Here is an 18,152-nt window from a genome sequence, read left to right on the forward strand (position 1 = left end):
TGTGGTTTGAAAATGTCACAATAATTGATCATCAGCATTGTCATTAACCTCGTTGCTTCGTCATGGCGTTCTCAGTCTCTACTCATGCATAGTGACTGAGTTTTCAATGATGTACACCAGCAGTCAAAAATTTGGATGCTCCTACTCAGTTATGGACATGCCTCTTTATGGAAAAGCCTCTTGATGAGATGCTGATTGACATGAGTGAATGCTCCCAGCAAAAGCTCCTGCTTTGGAGTGACGCAAATCTTGCCTTGTTTGCTGTTTTTTGTTTGTTAATTACATAACCTCATATTTTATTTCACAGTCCTTCAGTTTTGCTTTTGCACACTATATACGACACTATACAAACACACACACACACACACACACACATATATATATATATATATATATATATATATATATATATATATATACATACATACCCTTGTATTTGTTAAAAATTGTTTTATTTATTTATACATATATATTGTTTTTAACAAATTCAAGGGTAGGTAAAGAATTGATTTATGTGGCTTCTAACCCAGACAGAAATAGAAAGGATAATATTGTATCGGCTGGCCTCTCCGTCACTGTCCTTCCGTGACACAAGATGTATAGAGGTGAACTTAATGAACGTGCCTATCAGATCGGGTTGGAAGTTTGTCACTGTCCAGTGGTGGCACAGACAGATAGTCATCGGATAGGTTACAAAGGAGTGAAAAGTCAAACCCCCCTCAACATGAAAGACCTTGCTGAATAATGCTTAGGATGCACCACAATGATGTATGTGGTGTGATGTATGTCATTACTCTATTTACCACAAGTATCATTTCATTCTCAAACTCAACACAAACATTGCTCTAATGAACAGGAGGAATTAGTTAATTAGAAAACCTAATATTTTGAGTAGATTACACAGGTCAAGTTTTAGTCCTTCAGCATGACATGGAATGTGTTTGGTATCATTTCTTTTTTTTTAGGTTGTCACTAGAAGGCCACCAAATGTCCCGGCATGGTGGTTAACCCTAGTCAGGGTGGTAGTAGCATAGTGGGTAAAACATTCGCCTATGAACCAGAAGACCCAGGTTCAAATCCCACTTACTACCATTGTGTCCCTGAGCAAGACACTTAACCCTGAGTCTCTCCAGGGGGGGACTGTCCCTGTAACTACTGATTGTAAGTCGCTCTGGATAAGGGCGTCTGATAAATGCTGTAAATGTAAAAATAATAAAATAATATCCCTTTAGATTATTAATAACACAAAAAAATGATTGTCATGTGGTCAATTTATGTTTAAATGTTTACAATAATAATACATTTCTGATTTTGCTATCATGTTATCATATCGTGTACGGATTACATGGTAATTGCCATTTAAAGTTCCCATCCATCCTACAAGAGATGGTGTGCCTCAAGCAGTCACAGAGCAGACACATATTCAAAAGCTTCTTCCTTTTTCCCCCCGAGGAAAACAGCATTTCTGTAGAACAACTGAGACCACGATTTTAGATAAAAAAAAAATAATCACCCTGACCAAGGAACATGACCTTGAATGAACCAGTTATTAATGTGAAAGGGCCTCCAGTACTACTCGCCTGGTCCCTCCATCGCTAAAGGTAAAAGGAAAACATCTTCTCCATCTTGGCCCCTCGGTGGTGGAATGAACTTCCCCTCGAGGTCAGAACAGTTCAGTCACTGAGCACCTTCAAACGGCAGCTCAAGACCTTCCTCTTTAAAGAGTATTTAGATTAAATTGCAAATTTCTTGTTGTGGAAATTGTGTACAGAATGTAAAACAGAATGAATAAAAGATGTATTCATAGTTGGGGTCCTAGTGAACCGGAATTGATCTCTTCATCGACGGTAACTTGAAAGCACGTTGTAAGTCGCTCTGGATAAGGGCGTCTGCCAAATGCCGTAAATGTAAATGTAAATGTGGCTTATCAGGGGACTCAACACCAGGGACCCCACACACCAGGGAGCAGCCTGTGCGCATGGTTCTTTGATCACGGGAACCTCAGTTGCACAAACAGTTTAAGATTTGAACCTGCAACCCTTTGCTTACGAGTTAAATGTCTAAAACAAACTGCTGCATTTAACACGTTAATCTTGACAGACCTCGTTTAAACATATAGGAAGGCGTAAAGGCTTTCGGTCCATTTCTGGTCCCTCCCATTATGTTATTCTGTCTAATCTCATTTGCACGCTTTCCCACTCGCATCACCGCATGGCAAGCCTTACATCATTCTTGTAATCAAATATGGATTAGAAAACTTCTCCACAGCCAAGGCCGTCTGAATACACTGGATAAAAAGATATGTGATCAAACATGATAGACTAGCCAAGCTGTCACGTCTGTTCCCCTGGGAGTTTAATAAAAACGCTGTCACTGCAAGTTGTGGCGTTGGTGCCTGAGGTTTAGAAATTAGAAATGCGACCATTCATATATATTACATGCTCACATCGGCCAGCAACCAAATGGTTAAAAGTGAGTTTATCATCTAGCTATAACATCTACTGTCAAAAGACATGTTTTGTCAAAAGGACGTTCAGTTTTTGAAGCCATTGGTAGTGGAAGGAGTGACGAAGCGCTGGGCCCTGCAGTGGTGAACTGGTGTTCCAAAAAAGAGCTAAAACCTTAATGCTGGTCATTGTAGAAAGAGAGTTCACAATGACCATCCTGACCGCTGCCCACCATTAAACATGCCTACAATGGGCCAATGAGCGACAGGAGTCCAGGTGATGGGTTGAAAGAACAAGCACACTTACCTTCGCACTTTAGACAGCCTACATTATTTACACCGAATGGCTTTCCCGGGATTCTCCGGCTAAAATGCTGTCTGCTCCCCTGAACGGGTTTGATTTAAGAGACTGTAGTGGACTGTGGGAAGATTGCGTGTTTGAAATACACGGTGTTCCGAGGGAAGGTAATTGAACGCACTTGAGATGCTTCCAGTGGGCTGCCGTGTTGATTTCCCATTTCTATGCTAATCAGAGTCTTACCCTCATCAACTGCGCATCCAGCCGAAGTCATTTCTTTTCGGGTCATTTTCTCCGCTGCCTGTTGAGTTGAAGGCGTTGCTCTTCTTCTGCGGCTTTTGACTTCTGAATATGTCTGCGGAGTTTTTGCACAGTCAATATAATGCATTCATCATATCTGACGTACTTGACCTACCCCATAACAATTTTACTGATGCACTTCATACATTCTACAAATTCTACGAATCCATTAGTATCAAGATTTATTTTCCGATCCGACATGTTAAAATGTGTAAAAGTAAAAAGGTTTTTTGTGGTTATGTTAAAAATAAACTCAATTGGCTAAGCCAAATGCGATCTTCCAGACTGCAGTTTGTCTTTTAACCCATCCTGCCACAGTATTAATGTCGACCACCAACAATTATTGTGGAAATCGTTTCCAATGCCTCGTACAGGCCGCACATTCAGGATTCTGCTGACCACATTATTTTTCGTTCATATTAAGTCATGATAGAAATGGTATGTGTGTGTGTCGTGTGTAGAGTCTTTATTTCTAGAGGTGGTAGTAGCCTAGTGGATAACACTGGCCTGTGAACCAGAAGACCCAGGTTCAAATCCCACTTACTACCATTGTGTCCCTGAGCAAGTTGCTCCAGGGGGACTGTCCCCTGTAACTACTGATTGTAAGTCGCTCTGGATAAGGTTGTCTGGTAAATTACGTAAATGTAAATACAATAAGTCTGGCAGTCAAACATGGCACTCAACGTGGGGACAAATGCATTCACTGCAAACCTACAGGGCTACAGGGCTGTGAGAGAAATACATTTACATTTACATTTACGGCATTTATCAGACGCCCTTATCCAGAGCACTTTACAATCAGTAGTGTCAGGGACAGTCCCCCTGGAGCAACTTAGGGTTAAGTGTCTTGCTCAGGGTCACAGTGCAAGTAAGTGGGGTTTGAGCCTGTAACTCGGTTCACTAGGCCACTACTTCCATTCGTCCCCTGAAAGCGATGCCATGACACATTGTGCAGAATTTGATGGGTCACCCTGCGCAATTCATTAGGCCGCAGGGGTCAAGCTGAATTCAGTGGCTGTGGCTTGAAAGGCTTAGCTTGAGTGTAAATGGAGGGCAGGTTTAGGTTAATGAATGAGTTTTCATTTTTGTTTCTTGGCCCAGCGATTTAACTCTTTCAGATAACGAAATTGTGTCCAGGAGCCACAATCATTCACTAAAAATGCCAGTAAAGTCTTCTTCTGAATGAAATATTTGATCTAACACAATGTATCAAAGAAACTCATTAAATTGGTTATAATGTTATACACAACTGGACAGATTCCACTTTTCAGTGTAACGAGAATGTCATGGAGCTTTTAAAATATAGTCTATGTAGTAATATTAATCAGCAGAAGCATGTGTCTCTGACCCCTATTCTCTCTCTCTTTCTCACTCACTCACTCAGACACACATGCACAGACAGACACACAGATACAATAAAAATGAATTGACTTGAGTTCTCCATCTGCTAGTGGATTAAATACATTTTGAATGAATTAAAATAAATATGAAAAAATATTTTTATTTTTAATTTAATTCATATCCGTTATTTTCCAAATGCAAAAAGGTGGCAAGCATACCTGCTGCTGGTTCTTAATAGATGGCATTTTATGCTGCTGTATAGAAAATTAAAGCATCCCAATTCTCTTTGTCCTCTGTGGACTTGCACCATCATCCCCTTGTCTAAAGAAATGCAATATTGTTGTATTTATGGGCAGTGGTGTCCTAGCGGTTAAGGAAGCGGCCCCGTAATCAGAAGGTTGCCGGTTCGATTCCCGATCCGCCAAGGTGCCACTGAGGTGCCACTGAGCAAAAGCACCGTCCCCACACACTGCTCCCGGTCATGGCTGCCCACTGCTCACTCAGGGTGATGGTTAAATGCAGAGGACAAATTTCACTGTGTGCACCATGTGCTGTGCTGCTGTGTATCACATACTTGTACTTGCTGTACCGGATAACACAATCCGTCATTGCATGGTTGAATCTATGCAAATAATGAACTAATCGAAAACCCTCCTGTTAAAGATTAATTCCATTCTCTGGTGACTGTGCATTATTTGTTTGTGAGTTCTGGTGGGTAAAACAGAGCCAAATGCTTAAGCTTTAATAGGATTTCTCCCTTGGGAATTAAATCAGTGCCACGGAGGGTTTTAGGGGCACTGGTACAGACTCAGCTGCTTAGTAGGAAGAGTTTGGCGCACTGTTTTCTTTGATTAAATGCTCCCGTTTGGAGCAATTTTTTCATTTTATTCCTACGGCAGCAGAACATTTACAGCAGACTCCTAACTAATTGCACAGCAAACTGGATGCGCAGTAAAAGGTGACGGCTGGCTCCATTTTATGCTACTGATACCTTATTTTGTGATCTTTCTCTAATGTAATCTCTCACTTTTGAAATAGCACCATTCGGTCATTGCCCTTTACGAGCGTATTTTTGTAAAATCTCTAAAATTGCCCACATGGTGCACCTCAGCAGTCCCAGGAGGGCATGAATTGGCAAATGGCAAACACATCTCCCCCCCAACAAGCCTAACAGTTCATTTTCTGAGTAAAGAACCATGAAAGTTTTCCAAACTTCAATGCTGCACAATGGCATCATTATGGGTTGTTATTGGCTCTCATAGTTAATATTCCTTCGGTCTGTCAGTTATTTTCAACATCAGAAAAACCTTTCTGTCCGAGCTGAAACATCTTTGCTACCTTGACGACCCACGAGGCAGCGGCCGTTGTCCTTGACTGCAAATCAATGGCAAATTGGTCACTTTTACCCTCCCAGACATAAATTGTCTTTAATCAGGACTCTGCAGATGCCTCTTCTATCCCCAGGAGCAAATGAAACCAAAAAAATCACTAAAGAGACACGAAAAGCGCTGAGTTCTGCAAGTCCGTGTGTGTGGGAAGTGTGGGTGAAGTGTGACACTGCCCGATGGATTCTGCACGTGACGGACTTCAGTTTTGAACACAACACAGAAGATGATGTTACTTTACTTATGTTACTTTATTTATTTATGTATATTTACGGTTCACAGGCTGTGATCTTGACTACATTCATCTAGGTGCCTTAGTGTCATATTGCGGGAACATGGGTGCATGCCTGTTCTGGAAAATTCAGGAAAGGGTCAGGTGTTCTCAAATAAAGTGGAAAAAAAAACATGGTAATGTATTGTAATGCATGCATTTAAAGTAAAAAAATTAACCAAATTCTATTGTCAGGGTGAGTGGTTGATGGCACATGTGACTGTGGCGGATGCTGGACGGCGGGAAGGAGCAGCGATGGCGGTGCTCCGCAGAGAAGGAGGCAGTGACTGTCTCGTGTTCCGTGAGGACTTGGTGGAAGCACCAGATTACCAGATTAGAGAGTCAGTCTAAAGGAGCGCAGAGAAGAATAGTCCGGGGCCGGCCTGAGATCCAGACAGACAAAGGAATACTCCAGAGAACCAGGTCGAGCAGCCATCCTGGTGGCTGCTTGCCGTTTGTGGGTGCGGTGGAGAAGCTGGAACCGTGACACACACACATATGGTGATTCTTGATAGTGAGTTATTGCTTGATGATACCTCATGAAAAATGATTGTTACCCATATTCTTCATGTAGAATTCACCCAGAACAGAGTTGATCTTTCAGTACTTGGATGAGGATGAAGTCTTGAGGGTTCAACATCTTTTCATTTAAAAATGGGTTCAATGCATTTCCATGAAAGAAAACAAAAGACTCCATCTTATCTGATCTGTTGAGCTATTTAACTCCAGCATCTCCTCCATTTTCACTCCTTCTTGCCAATCATTAATATTTGCTGGCACAAATCCTGGTCCCAAGTGTGTAATTTGCCTTCATTCAAATGCCAGTGCTGTTAGAAACGCCACTGACATAATAGGAAATTGGTTTTACATGCTTCTAAACGGAACTGCACTGGGGAGTGTCCTGACCTATTCTTATAATGGCATATTTGAGGAAAAATGGTTCGTACTGTAAATCATTTTCCACATGAGTAATCCATCAGATGTCAGGGGGATAATGGGAGGAAAAAAAAGTGAACTTTTCCCAAATCAGGCCACGCCAATGACTTGAAAATCCTCAGAGTCTGTCTATTTATAAGCACACAATTGACATGAACATAATAGCCCTCCTTTAATGACATCTTCATATTCTCACTCTCGCTCAGCCTGACTGAGAATAATTACTTTTTTCACTCATATATATATGAGCTACAGACACTGAAATGTGTCACACACACACACACACACACACACATTCACCAACCACAAAGGGGCAGTGGTGGCATAGCGGGGGGGGCTCAAGATTTTAAGGAAGCTACCCCGTAATCAGAAGGTTGCCGGTTCGAATCCCATCCGCCAAGGTACCACTGTCCCCACACCGCTGAAAGCTGAAAAATGTAGCTGTGCTTTTAGGTGCCCCGCGTCCGCACCACGGCAACACCTTTTTAGTGCGTCTGAAGCCCCAGGGTTTTGAAATCAGGTTTCATGCGCCAGATAAAAGAAATGCTATTACCGCCTGCGTCCGGTGCTGAACCCAGTGCTAAAGCGCCTGTGGATATCTGTGTGATTCAATACACTTGCGACTGGAGCAGATCAGGGACGTAGGTGAAAGCGTTCCTGAAACAAACCTCACATCAAGGACCACAAGGGCCGCGGCAGTAGGTCCAGCCACTGGAGTAAACTGCCCTTGCAATGTTCTCACAGCGTGCAATCCTTTCAATCTTTCGCTTTTGTCAATTTTAGATTTCCTCCTTCCAGGGTGGCAGCAGTGGCTTGGTTGCAGGTTCGAACCCCGAGCCACTGAGGTGCCACCAAGCAAGGTACCGTCCCCCACACACTGCTCCCCAGGCGCCTGTCGTGGCCGCCCACTGCTCACCAAGGGTGATGGTTAAATGCAGAGGACACGTTTCACCGTGTATCCTACCGTGTGCTGTCCTGCGTTTCACATGACCAAAGTGATCTCTTCCTCAGAGACACAGAGAGAGAGAGAGAGAAATTAATACAGATGGTGTTGTGAAAATCTGGGAATGAACTGGCCACGAAATCGCCATCTCGCTCTCCCCAGACATCTCGTCGTGGCAGCATGGCTGCATTAACCATTTCCGCAGTCGCTTGCCCTCATGGCGCCCACTTTAGACATGTACCCGTCACACATGAGCAGAGACATCGTCAGCTTGGATGGCATTTAATGTAATAAAATTGATGTAGTGAGGGAAACTGCGTAATGTGCTTAAACCCAGAGAAAAACACTGGAGTAGTTTTCTGTGGATTCTTTAACTGTTGAGAGTTCGTCATCTGCCTGTTAATCCATAACGTTGACAGCATTGTGATTTATAAAGGTTTGAACAAGCTACTCTTACTTATTTAGTACATTTTTGACATTTACATTTATGGCATTTACCAGACGCCCTTATCCAGAGCGACTTACAATCAGTAGTTACAGGGGACAGTCCCCCCCTGGAGCAACTTAGGGTTAAGTGTCTTGCTCAGGGACACAATGGTAGTAAGTGGGATTTGAACCCGGGTCTTCTGGTTCATAGGTTCATAGTGTGTTACCCACTAGGCTACTACCACACTACTCTTGACATTCCAAGAGTAGTTTATTTGCTGGAACAGCCTAGAATAAGAACTAAGAAAATGAGAACTAGCGACGCAGGCGCGGGGGGGTCGTGACGTCACGGCGTCCCGCTGGTGGAACTCGGACGCGCAGACGGCGTGCGCGAGCGTCGCGTCTCGTCTCGCAGCAGTTGGACTCGGGACGCGGAGCGGAGCGGAGGCGGCGACTGTCCACTTTTTTAAGTGCATGGATGCCGTGAATTATTTGGTGCAACTCCTCCCCGACCACGAAGAGCAGTTCTTTCTCTTGGGATGGTGAGTGAAGATCTCACGCAGCTCTAATATTCATAATGATACTACTACTAATAATAATAATAGTAATTTTCATCTACCTGTGCAATGGAAACTTTTGGTTGGAATAACTAGGCAGATTATTATTATTCAGACTGTGGTTCAATGTTCTAAGCAATCATTAACCCAATGCAAGGACCAGAATCCTTTGCGCTGCTGTCCATGTCCCTTTGGTAATTTACCGATATCCTGCAACATGACAATAACAATAGGACAGAAATGTATTATGGTGCATTGTTGCATTTATGTCAGTCTTTCACATTCCCTCTCTCGCCTCTCTTTTAGTTTCTAGGTTTTTGTCACGCTGGGAATCATGGGGAGACACTTGGCGTTCATCCTCCTGCTCCACATTCTGTGGAATTCCACTGAGGGAGGAAATGGAGATGAAGCGTTAGTTTTACAGTTCACACAGCCAGATTATACAGTCTATATATACGAAAACTCCCCAGCAAAGACATATGTTGAAGGTCCCCCCAAAATGGGCATTTATATGAGAGAACCATCGCGGGAAATACGCTACAGAATAGACTCGGGAGATCATGAGAACATTTTCAAAGCTGAGGAGTATGTGCTGGGACGCTTCTGCTTTTTGAGAATAAGGACAAAAGGGGGGAGTTCTGCTACGCTAAACAGAGAAGTCCGAGACAGATATGTGCTGACAGTCAAGGCGCAGGAGCAACTGAGCAGTGGCGAAGTTCAAAGTGTGGTTACGGTGCAAGTTCTCGACATAAACGATCTTAGACCCCTCTTCTCGCCAACCTCCTACACAGTCTCGCTGCCCGAGAACACCGCTGTGAGAACAAACATCGGCAAAGTCATGGCAACGGATGCGGACGTTGGGAAAAATGCGGAGCACTACTTCAGCTTCAAGGAGTGGACCGACGTGTTCAGCATCCACCCCACCAGTGGCATCATCACATTAACCGGGACACTGGATTACGAGGGGACGGCGTCGTACGAGATGGACGTGCTGGTCGTGGACAGAGGCCTGAGGCTCTACCGGAACGGGGACGTCGCCGGCTCCGCCAGGCTGACTGTACGGGTGCTGCCGGCCAACGACCATGCGCCTGTCATCACAGCTGTCACCCTGAGTACGTGGGACACGGGCGAAGACCCGACCTACGCCGTGGTGAGCGTGCAAGATGGCGACCGAGGCCGGAATGGAGAGATCGCTTCTTTGAGCATAGTGGATGGTGACCCTCAGCAGCATTTCAGGGTCATCAAGACAGGAGCAGGAAGCAACGAGTACAAGATTAAAGGTGCGAAAGAGGTGGAATGGCGTGGCCGGCCGCGCGGGTTCAACCTCACCTTGCGAGCAAGGGACTGGGGGAGTCCGCCAAGGTACTCGTCCGCGGAAGTGGTGAGGGTCCACCCTCCACAGGCTTACACTGAGGCCACCGAGTTTGAGGAGAGCTGCTACCGCGTCGGCATCAGCGAGTTTGCACCCCCTAACAGCTTCGTTGTCATGGTGAGAACTCGGCCGAGGCGGTCTCCTCCGAAATACACGCTGAAGTCCGCGACGGACGAACACTTGGGCCTGTTCAGCATCAACCCCAGCACAGGCCTAATAACAACCGCTGGAGCTATAAAAGCCGATCAGACTAGAAAATATGAATTGGACGTGATGACTAACGATGGACAAGCTGCCACCAAGGTCATCGTCGAGGTGATCGATGAAAATAACAACGCACCCAGGTTTGGCGAGGCAGCCTACAACGCCAGTGTGGATGAAAACGTGCCGGTTGGGACCAGCGTCCTCGCGGTCAGCGCAAGCGACCTGGACGATGGGGAGAATGGCGCCGTGACCTACAGCATCGTGGGTGGGCGCCCTTCGCCTTTCGCCATCAATCACCTCACCGGCGTGATCAGCTCTGCCGCGAGTCTGGACTACGAGCTGCGCCACGGGCCGTTCCTCTTCAGGGTGCGCGCGTCCGACTGCGGCTCGCCTTTCCGCAGGGAGACGGAGACCACCGTGTCCGTGACCGTGAACAATTTAAACGACAACAGACCTCTGTTCGAGAACAACGACTGTCATCTGACCGTGCCGCGGTCATTAGCGCTTGGCGAGGTGATAACTGTGGTGTCCGCCGTCGACGCCGATGATCTGGGTGGGATTCGATATGAGATTAAGGATGGCGATGCCCTGGGATTGTTTGGACTCGTCCCAGACTCCGGTGTCTTGTTTTTGAAAAAGCCACTAAGCGCCGGTGAGGCCGCAGAAGTGCCTTCGCATGCCGTTGAAGTAACTGCAAATGACGGGGAATACTCGAGTCCACCGCTGTTCTTAAACATCACCGCTGTGGCGGGCTTGCATCTGGTGCACTTGAAATGCGTTGAGGCTGCCATTTCAGGGGCTGCGGGATGGACACTCTTTGAAAGTGCTGAGGGTCAAGAAGATGTTACGGAGGCAACCGGCGACGTTCATTCCACTAATCGTCATGCCCCACAGTTTGTGGACTCGTCTCCGGGTGTGACTGAAGTTAAAGAGAACATTCCCGTTGGTACGGAGTTCTTTTGCCTCAGAGCCACAGATGCAGACACTGGTTTCAATGGAAGGCTGGTGTTTGTGATCTCAGAAGGAAACCAGGATAGTTGCTACTCCATTGACATGGACACTGGGTGTCTGAAGATAATTGAAGGTCTTGACAGAGAAAAATCAGCCAACCACATTCTCAACATCACCGTGTATGACCTAGGAATACCTCAGAAATCTGCATCGTATGTTCTTAAGGTCATTGTGTTGGACATTAATGACAACCGCCCGGTGTTTCTACAGAACAAATACTCTGTGGAGGTGTCAGAAAATTCAGCGTTAGGAATGGAGATTGTACAAGTAGAGGCCAAAGTTAAGAATTTGAGACTCAATGGCATGATCAGATACCGTTTTTTGACAGTGACAAATCAGCTCCACATTGATGAAAATACTGGGGTGGTAACAGTGAAAGGCCCTTTAGACAGAGAAGCAACTCCTTCCTTGGCCCTCAAAGTTTCTGCTTGTAATGGAGGCACTGGTGAACCTCAGCAGACTTCAACTGTGCAACTGGAGGTGTTGTTAAAAGACATAAATGATAACTCACCAGCATTTTTCCAGCCGTACTACTTTGTAAAAGTGCCAGAGGATGTTCCTTTGGGTACTGTGGTTGTCTGGCCAGAGGCTCAAGATCCAGACCTGGGTCCATCTGGCCAAGTGCGCTACAGTCTAATGGAGGATGGGGCTGGGAGTTTTAAAATAGATAAAATAAGTGGAGCCTTGCGAATTGCTCAAAATTTGGACTTTGAGAAAAGGCAGGTCTACAACTTGACTGCCTTGGTGAAGGACAAAGGAAAACCGGCATCACTGTCGTCCTCTTGCTACATTGTGGTGGAGGTTGTGGACGTTGATGAGAATTTTCATCGGCCTTCCTTCCCTTTTTTCACCGCATCGGGGTCTGTGAGTGAGGATGTCCCTTTAGGGACCACAGTGTTGAAAGTTGTGGCTTCAGACCATGACAGTGGAAGAGATGGAGAAATACGGTACTCCACACGTGGTGGATCAGGTGTTGGAGTTTTTGCCATCAATGAAGACAGTGGTAAGTTTATTTCAATAAATTAATTGGTTACGTTGTTTTGCAAATTTTTGCTACTTTTTCATTTTGCATGTAAAGTGTAGAGAGACAAATCTAATTTCCGAATGCATGTGGCTAAATACAGGATACAGGAAGCCAGCTGTACAACCTCACTATTGTTGTTTATTACATAGTCTATAATGTAGTTAACAAAGTATGATTTGCTTCCATTTTGGCTGATTCTCGAAATTGTGCACTATATAGTGAACTAGTGGGTTTTTCATTTACATTTACAGCATTTACCAGATGCCTTTATCCAGAGCGTCTTACAATCAGTAGTTACAGGGACAGCCCCCCCCCTGGAGCAACTTAGGGTTAAGTGTCTTGCTCAGGGACACAATGGTAGTAAGCGGGATTTGAACCTTGGTCTTCTGGTTCATAGGCGAGTGTGTTACGCACTAGGCTACTACCACCCAGTCACCCTTAGGCTACTACGCACTTTTCAGACATTACAATCGACTGGCATCTATCCCTGATTGATTTTGACAACGTGTCACGTTGTCTCTTTTACTTTTGTTTTGACTTTGCATTCTGTTTTAAAGTAAAAAATCCTTAAAGTCGAGCACTTGTGCGCCTGCCTGCTTCGTCGCAGTCAGAAGTACAAGGAGTCCGTGTTTACTCATGGAAAGGTTGGAAGATGGTGCTTTATATTCACAGCAGCAGTGTGAGGCATGTAGTAACAGTGAGAACAAAGAGTCAGGTGTACGTTGGCCCAACAAAAGCAGTTTCTAACAGAATACATTCATAAAGGGTTGAATCATTTGACGTACAAAATGTGAGGATCACAACAATCTTATGGGGGCACAATATGTCTGCTCTGTGACATGGAACATGTATTTTTAGTGTAAATAATGTGTCTGTAAAAAAACAGGGGTACATGCTTCGTGGGCAGAAGAAAAGAGGCACTGAAATATCATACTTGCAAAAATTGTAATAATTCTTGTTTAAATACCATACACCATAAAAGATAATGATGTTTTGTTCATAATAGAAGGAGAAAAAGACATGCAAATCAGTCTCTCGTTGCTCTATCTAGTTCATGATGTAAAGATCTGTTTAGTTCTCACAGCCATGTGACTTTATATCTTACCAGATGTTAATGTATTGCTGAATGGTGCTGAACACGTGGCACAATATGAACCTTCTCTTTCTTTTCATAGGTGCGATTTACACCAAGGAGCTCCTGGATTATGAAACCATGGACCACTACTGGTTAATAATTTATGCTACTGATCAGGGTGTTGTTCCTCTTTCAACCTCCATTGAGGTTTACATTGAGGTCCAAGATGTCAATGACAATGCGCCGCAAACCACAGAGCCGGTGTACTACTCATCCGTCTACGAGAACTCTCCAAAGGACACGACTGTCATCCAGATTGAAGCGGTTGACCCTGACACCAGAACAAGCGAGAAACTCTCCTACAAGATCACAAGTGGGAACCCACAGGGTTTTTTTACCATAGACCCTGACTCTGGTACGTTATGTCAAAATTGTAGGATATTATAGAAAGTTTAGAACATTCTTTTTCAAAATTGTAATGCTTAGGAATGCAGATGATTTCTGATCCATTTATAGTCCAACTCACTTTCAGTTCACATTCAAAATAAGAAACCCTCTGATTATTGGATTAAAATAAACAAACAATACAAGCTTGCTCCAATATGCTATATTTTTCTTTGAATTATGGCACCTTTTTAAATTATGAATCCTGTTTTTTGTTGGAAGTTAATGGGTTTGATGTTTTCAGCTAATTGCAGATTTGTCTTCAGTTGAATCCTGATACTTGAACGTGCATGTTTGGGCTTCTTTGTAGGCCTGGTAACAACAACATCCCGCAAACTAGACAGGGAAAAGCAAGAAGAACACGTTCTTGAGGTATACGGTACTGTTCCATGGACACACAGCTAAAATGTACTAAACAGGCCAATATTTAAATAAAATAAGCTAAGATAAACCAGAAATAACAAGGGCACATTTAGTATAGTTCTCCATCATGCATTAACTATGTCTGAAAGATGCACAAAGCCATTACAAACACTGAATGATTTCGTTCAAGCTGTGTAAGGGGCTGTTTATGTAGTTTATCTGAATTACAGCACATTAAGATTTTGTCGATATTGTTTAGCCGAACTCATGGCCTCCAGAGCATTAGTTAGTCTATTTATTGATAAAATATTATGGACTGAGACATTTCTCATGGTTTACTAAATGTATTGGTTTGGTGACTCATATATTAATACATTTAGTGTCTGGAAGTTTAACATTTTGTCTTGAATCTGCCTTCTATAGATCACAGTTACTGATGATGTCAGTCCAACAAAATCCACCATTGTCAGTGTAATTGTGAATGTAGTGGATGAGAACGACAACAGTCCTCAGTTTCTTGAGAATATCTATAAAATCAAGCTACCAGAACGGAATAAAGCACCCAAAAGGCAGCCGATTTACAGAGTTATTGCCAAAGATGATGATGAAAGCCCCTATGCTGAGATATCATACAGCATAGATGATGGCGACAAGAGAGGGAAATTCCTCATTGAGCCCCAAACTGGAGTGGTGTCCTCCAAAGAGGCTTTCTCAGCAGGAGAATATTATATTCTCTCGGTAGGTTAACCACTTTATGATGTAGCCAGCTGAACCCTGTGGAGATGTGAAGTGTTCAAATGTCCATGATGCTTCCCCACAGATTAAAGCAGTGGACAGTGGACGGCCTCAGAGGTCAACGACCTGTCAACTGCATGTCGAATGGATCCCAAAGCCGGAGATTTCAGACAGTGACTTGGAATTTGAAATCAGCAACCTAACATTTTCTGTCATGGAAAGTGTCAGTATAGGCCACAGGGTGGGGGTCATTGCAACTAAGTCTATCCAGTCACCTGTCTGGTTTAAAATTAAAGGTAATTGATTAAAACATGTTGTTTGTTTGAATTTATTTTAGTATTGTATCACAATGTGACCATCATTCTTTTGCTGTTTCCCTTTCACACCTTTTATTTCTAAGGAGACACACAGGCTAAAGAAACCTTTAACATAATCCAGAACTATACAGAAGAAGGTATGTGCTGAAAAATGTCCCAATCACACACCAATATAAAGTCTTTACAACATGCAATGATGCATGCGTCATGTAAAAGACTTCATAAAAATTAATAAAATTCATAAACAATTTACAACTATTTGCTACATAATATGCACTCTCTTGGTAAAGCTGAACACAGAATAATGTGATATTTTCCTGTATCAAGCCATCAGTAATTATAGCCCTTTCACTCTGAGTTTAATGTGACCGGAACCTTTTTTTTTTTTGGATCAACAGGTGGTGAGGACATTCGGACCGGCACAATTATTGTTTCCAAGCACCTGGACGCCGAGCAGAAATCAAACTACAATTTGACTGTAGAAGGTACTGATGGAAGCAGATGCATTACAGCACAGGTAACATCACACAAGCCTCAGGCACATGACATCAATCAGAGTATAGAGATTGGAACATTTTGACATAAGGAAACAATTTTCTTTCCCTTTACCTAGTGTTTTTGTCCACAAAATGTTTGTTGACATATCAACGAACCTTTATGACTTGACTGAAACATGACGAGACAAGAAAAAAACATGGAACAAATCAAAACGTCTTCCATTTATGGAATGGATGTGGTGTATTGTTGAGTCTACTAAAATTAAGACAGGCCACAAAAACAACATACCAGACTATAATATCAGACTATAATATCATGACTAATTTAACATGGTGACACTTCACCCAGTTATAAATAGGAAATGTTGCATTTCAAGAGAACAAGAAATATTAAAGCCTTAGGAAAAAAGCTGCAAAGCTTGTGTGTTGAGCCCTTCATCGGTACCTGTCCCTCTCTCCTCCATACTGTGACGTGGGAACATGCCTGTCCTCTGGCTATGTAGCAATGCCCAGTCCTGTCAGGGTGCAGTGTGACATTCATATATCAGTGGGAGCAGGTCTGCCCCAGGTGCTGAGTGCACTGGGCAGATGTATGCAGCTTCGGTTTTCTCTCGTTCCAAGGCAACTCTCTTTCCAAGCGTGCTTTGCTTTCCCACCATATGGACAATTTGCATTTTTGCTCTAGGTACATGAGTGCTACAGTTTAGCAGTGCAATGCCAGGGAATCATCAAAAAAGCTGGTGCAGAAAATGTACTTCCAGAAAATGTTAAGGTGTCAGTGTGCATTTTTCTATCTGCAGGTTTCCCATATAGTGACCCAGATATGCTGCTGTTCAAATACATCACCTCAAAATAAAAGCTGCCGAGCACTTCGATGTATGATATGTAATTAACATATTTTTGAGGGCGTGGCTAAAAAAATTATTAGAATTTTAATTTGTTTGTGGGTGATGTCCTAATAGTAAATTGTACTGGCTAAATGAAGTCTGTGAGGTCTTCATTAACATAATACCATTCCTTTCATATCTCATTTTGTCTGAAAGGTCCTAATCCTAGTGATTGATACAAACGAACACCGCCCGCAATTTTCCCAGTCCAAGTATGAGATAAGCATTCCAGAGGAGACACAGCCCAACACGATGATTTTGGAGATTGTCGCCAGTGATAAAGATGAAAAGAGCAAATTATCATACAGGCTTCTGAGCAGCACAGACCCATACAGCTTGCAGAAGTTCCGCCTTGATCAGGGATTTCTGTACACCACCGAAAAACTGGACCACGAAACCATGCAAAGACATATGCTCACCCTGATGGTATGTTGACTTCTGAAACCCTTAATCCTGCAATAACATAGTTACATGTGTGCTATTTGCCACAGATGATTATATAATTTCACCATTTCAATATTGCCACCGTAAAAATATATATATATATATTTTTCGAACATGGGGCCTACAGTATCTGATCCTACTTCACCTATCCAGGTGCATGACCAGGGCATTCCTGTGAAGCGCAACCTTGCCAGGGTGATTGTCAATGTGCTGGACAGCAATGACAACGCTCCTCATTTTACCAGCTCTCAGTACTCAGCCCACTTGTTTGAGACGGCAGCCGTTGGCTCTGCGGTGTTACAAGTGGCCGCCTTGGACAAAGACAGGGGCAAGAATGCTGAGATCAACTACAGCATAGAGTCAGGTGCCGCCATCTACCATCTACATACATTACATATGCAAGTATGCAAATATATACAGCGTTTGCAATGGAACAAGCATTAACTGAATAATGTTTAGATGCTATTGTTCACACAAGATCTCCATTTTGCTGTTCTCATTCATTGTTAAGCTAAGATAAGATAAGATAAACTTTTATTAAAGACAATTTGCATTGTCACGGCAGAAAGTGGATAGAACAAAGGTAAGAGCAGCGAAAAGGCAAGATCAGCGAAAATTAAAAAACAATAGAACAGAATAAAAAACTATACAACAATAAAGTATAAAATGTAAACTATACAATCTAGAAACACAAAATATGGATGTATGTATTGGAATAATATCATGAAAGAGATGTAAGCTGCTTAAGTCATTGCTGATACATTCAGTTTAATACTAACTTATATACTTATTTATACTTATTTATATCCATAATGACATAGATATGCTGTTTTATTTACTCTTTTTGTCTTATCAGAATTATGATAAATATTGCAT

At 43.2% G+C, this 18,152-nt stretch overlaps 1 protein-coding gene across 1 annotated transcript in view; it reads left to right on the plus strand.

Annotated features, from left to right (window-relative positions):
• Window positions 1–8,773: 8,773 nt before the first annotated feature.
• fat1b (FAT atypical cadherin 1b) overlaps window positions 8,774–18,152 on the plus strand; it is a 28,593-nt gene continuing 19,214 nt past the window's right edge. Inside the window, exons 1-10 of the mRNA XM_028960754.1 lie at window positions 8,774–8,888; window positions 9,210–12,493; window positions 13,690–14,004; window positions 14,344–14,405; window positions 14,820–15,134; window positions 15,217–15,427; window positions 15,532–15,585; window positions 15,847–15,965; window positions 16,989–17,258; window positions 17,430–17,640. Coding sequence (XP_028816587.1) covers window positions 9,238–12,493; window positions 13,690–14,004; window positions 14,344–14,405; window positions 14,820–15,134; window positions 15,217–15,427; window positions 15,532–15,585; window positions 15,847–15,965; window positions 16,989–17,258; window positions 17,430–17,640 — 4,813 coding nt within the window. The 5' untranslated portion in view covers window positions 8,774–8,888; window positions 9,210–9,237. The remainder of the gene's footprint in view (window positions 8,889–9,209; window positions 12,494–13,689; window positions 14,005–14,343; window positions 14,406–14,819; window positions 15,135–15,216; window positions 15,428–15,531; window positions 15,586–15,846; window positions 15,966–16,988; window positions 17,259–17,429; window positions 17,641–18,152) is intronic.

This window comes from Denticeps clupeoides, chromosome 18, assembly GCF_900700375.1.
Source record: "Denticeps clupeoides chromosome 18, fDenClu1.1, whole genome shotgun sequence".
Lineage (NCBI taxonomy): Eukaryota > Metazoa > Chordata > Actinopteri > Clupeiformes > Denticipitidae > Denticeps > Denticeps clupeoides.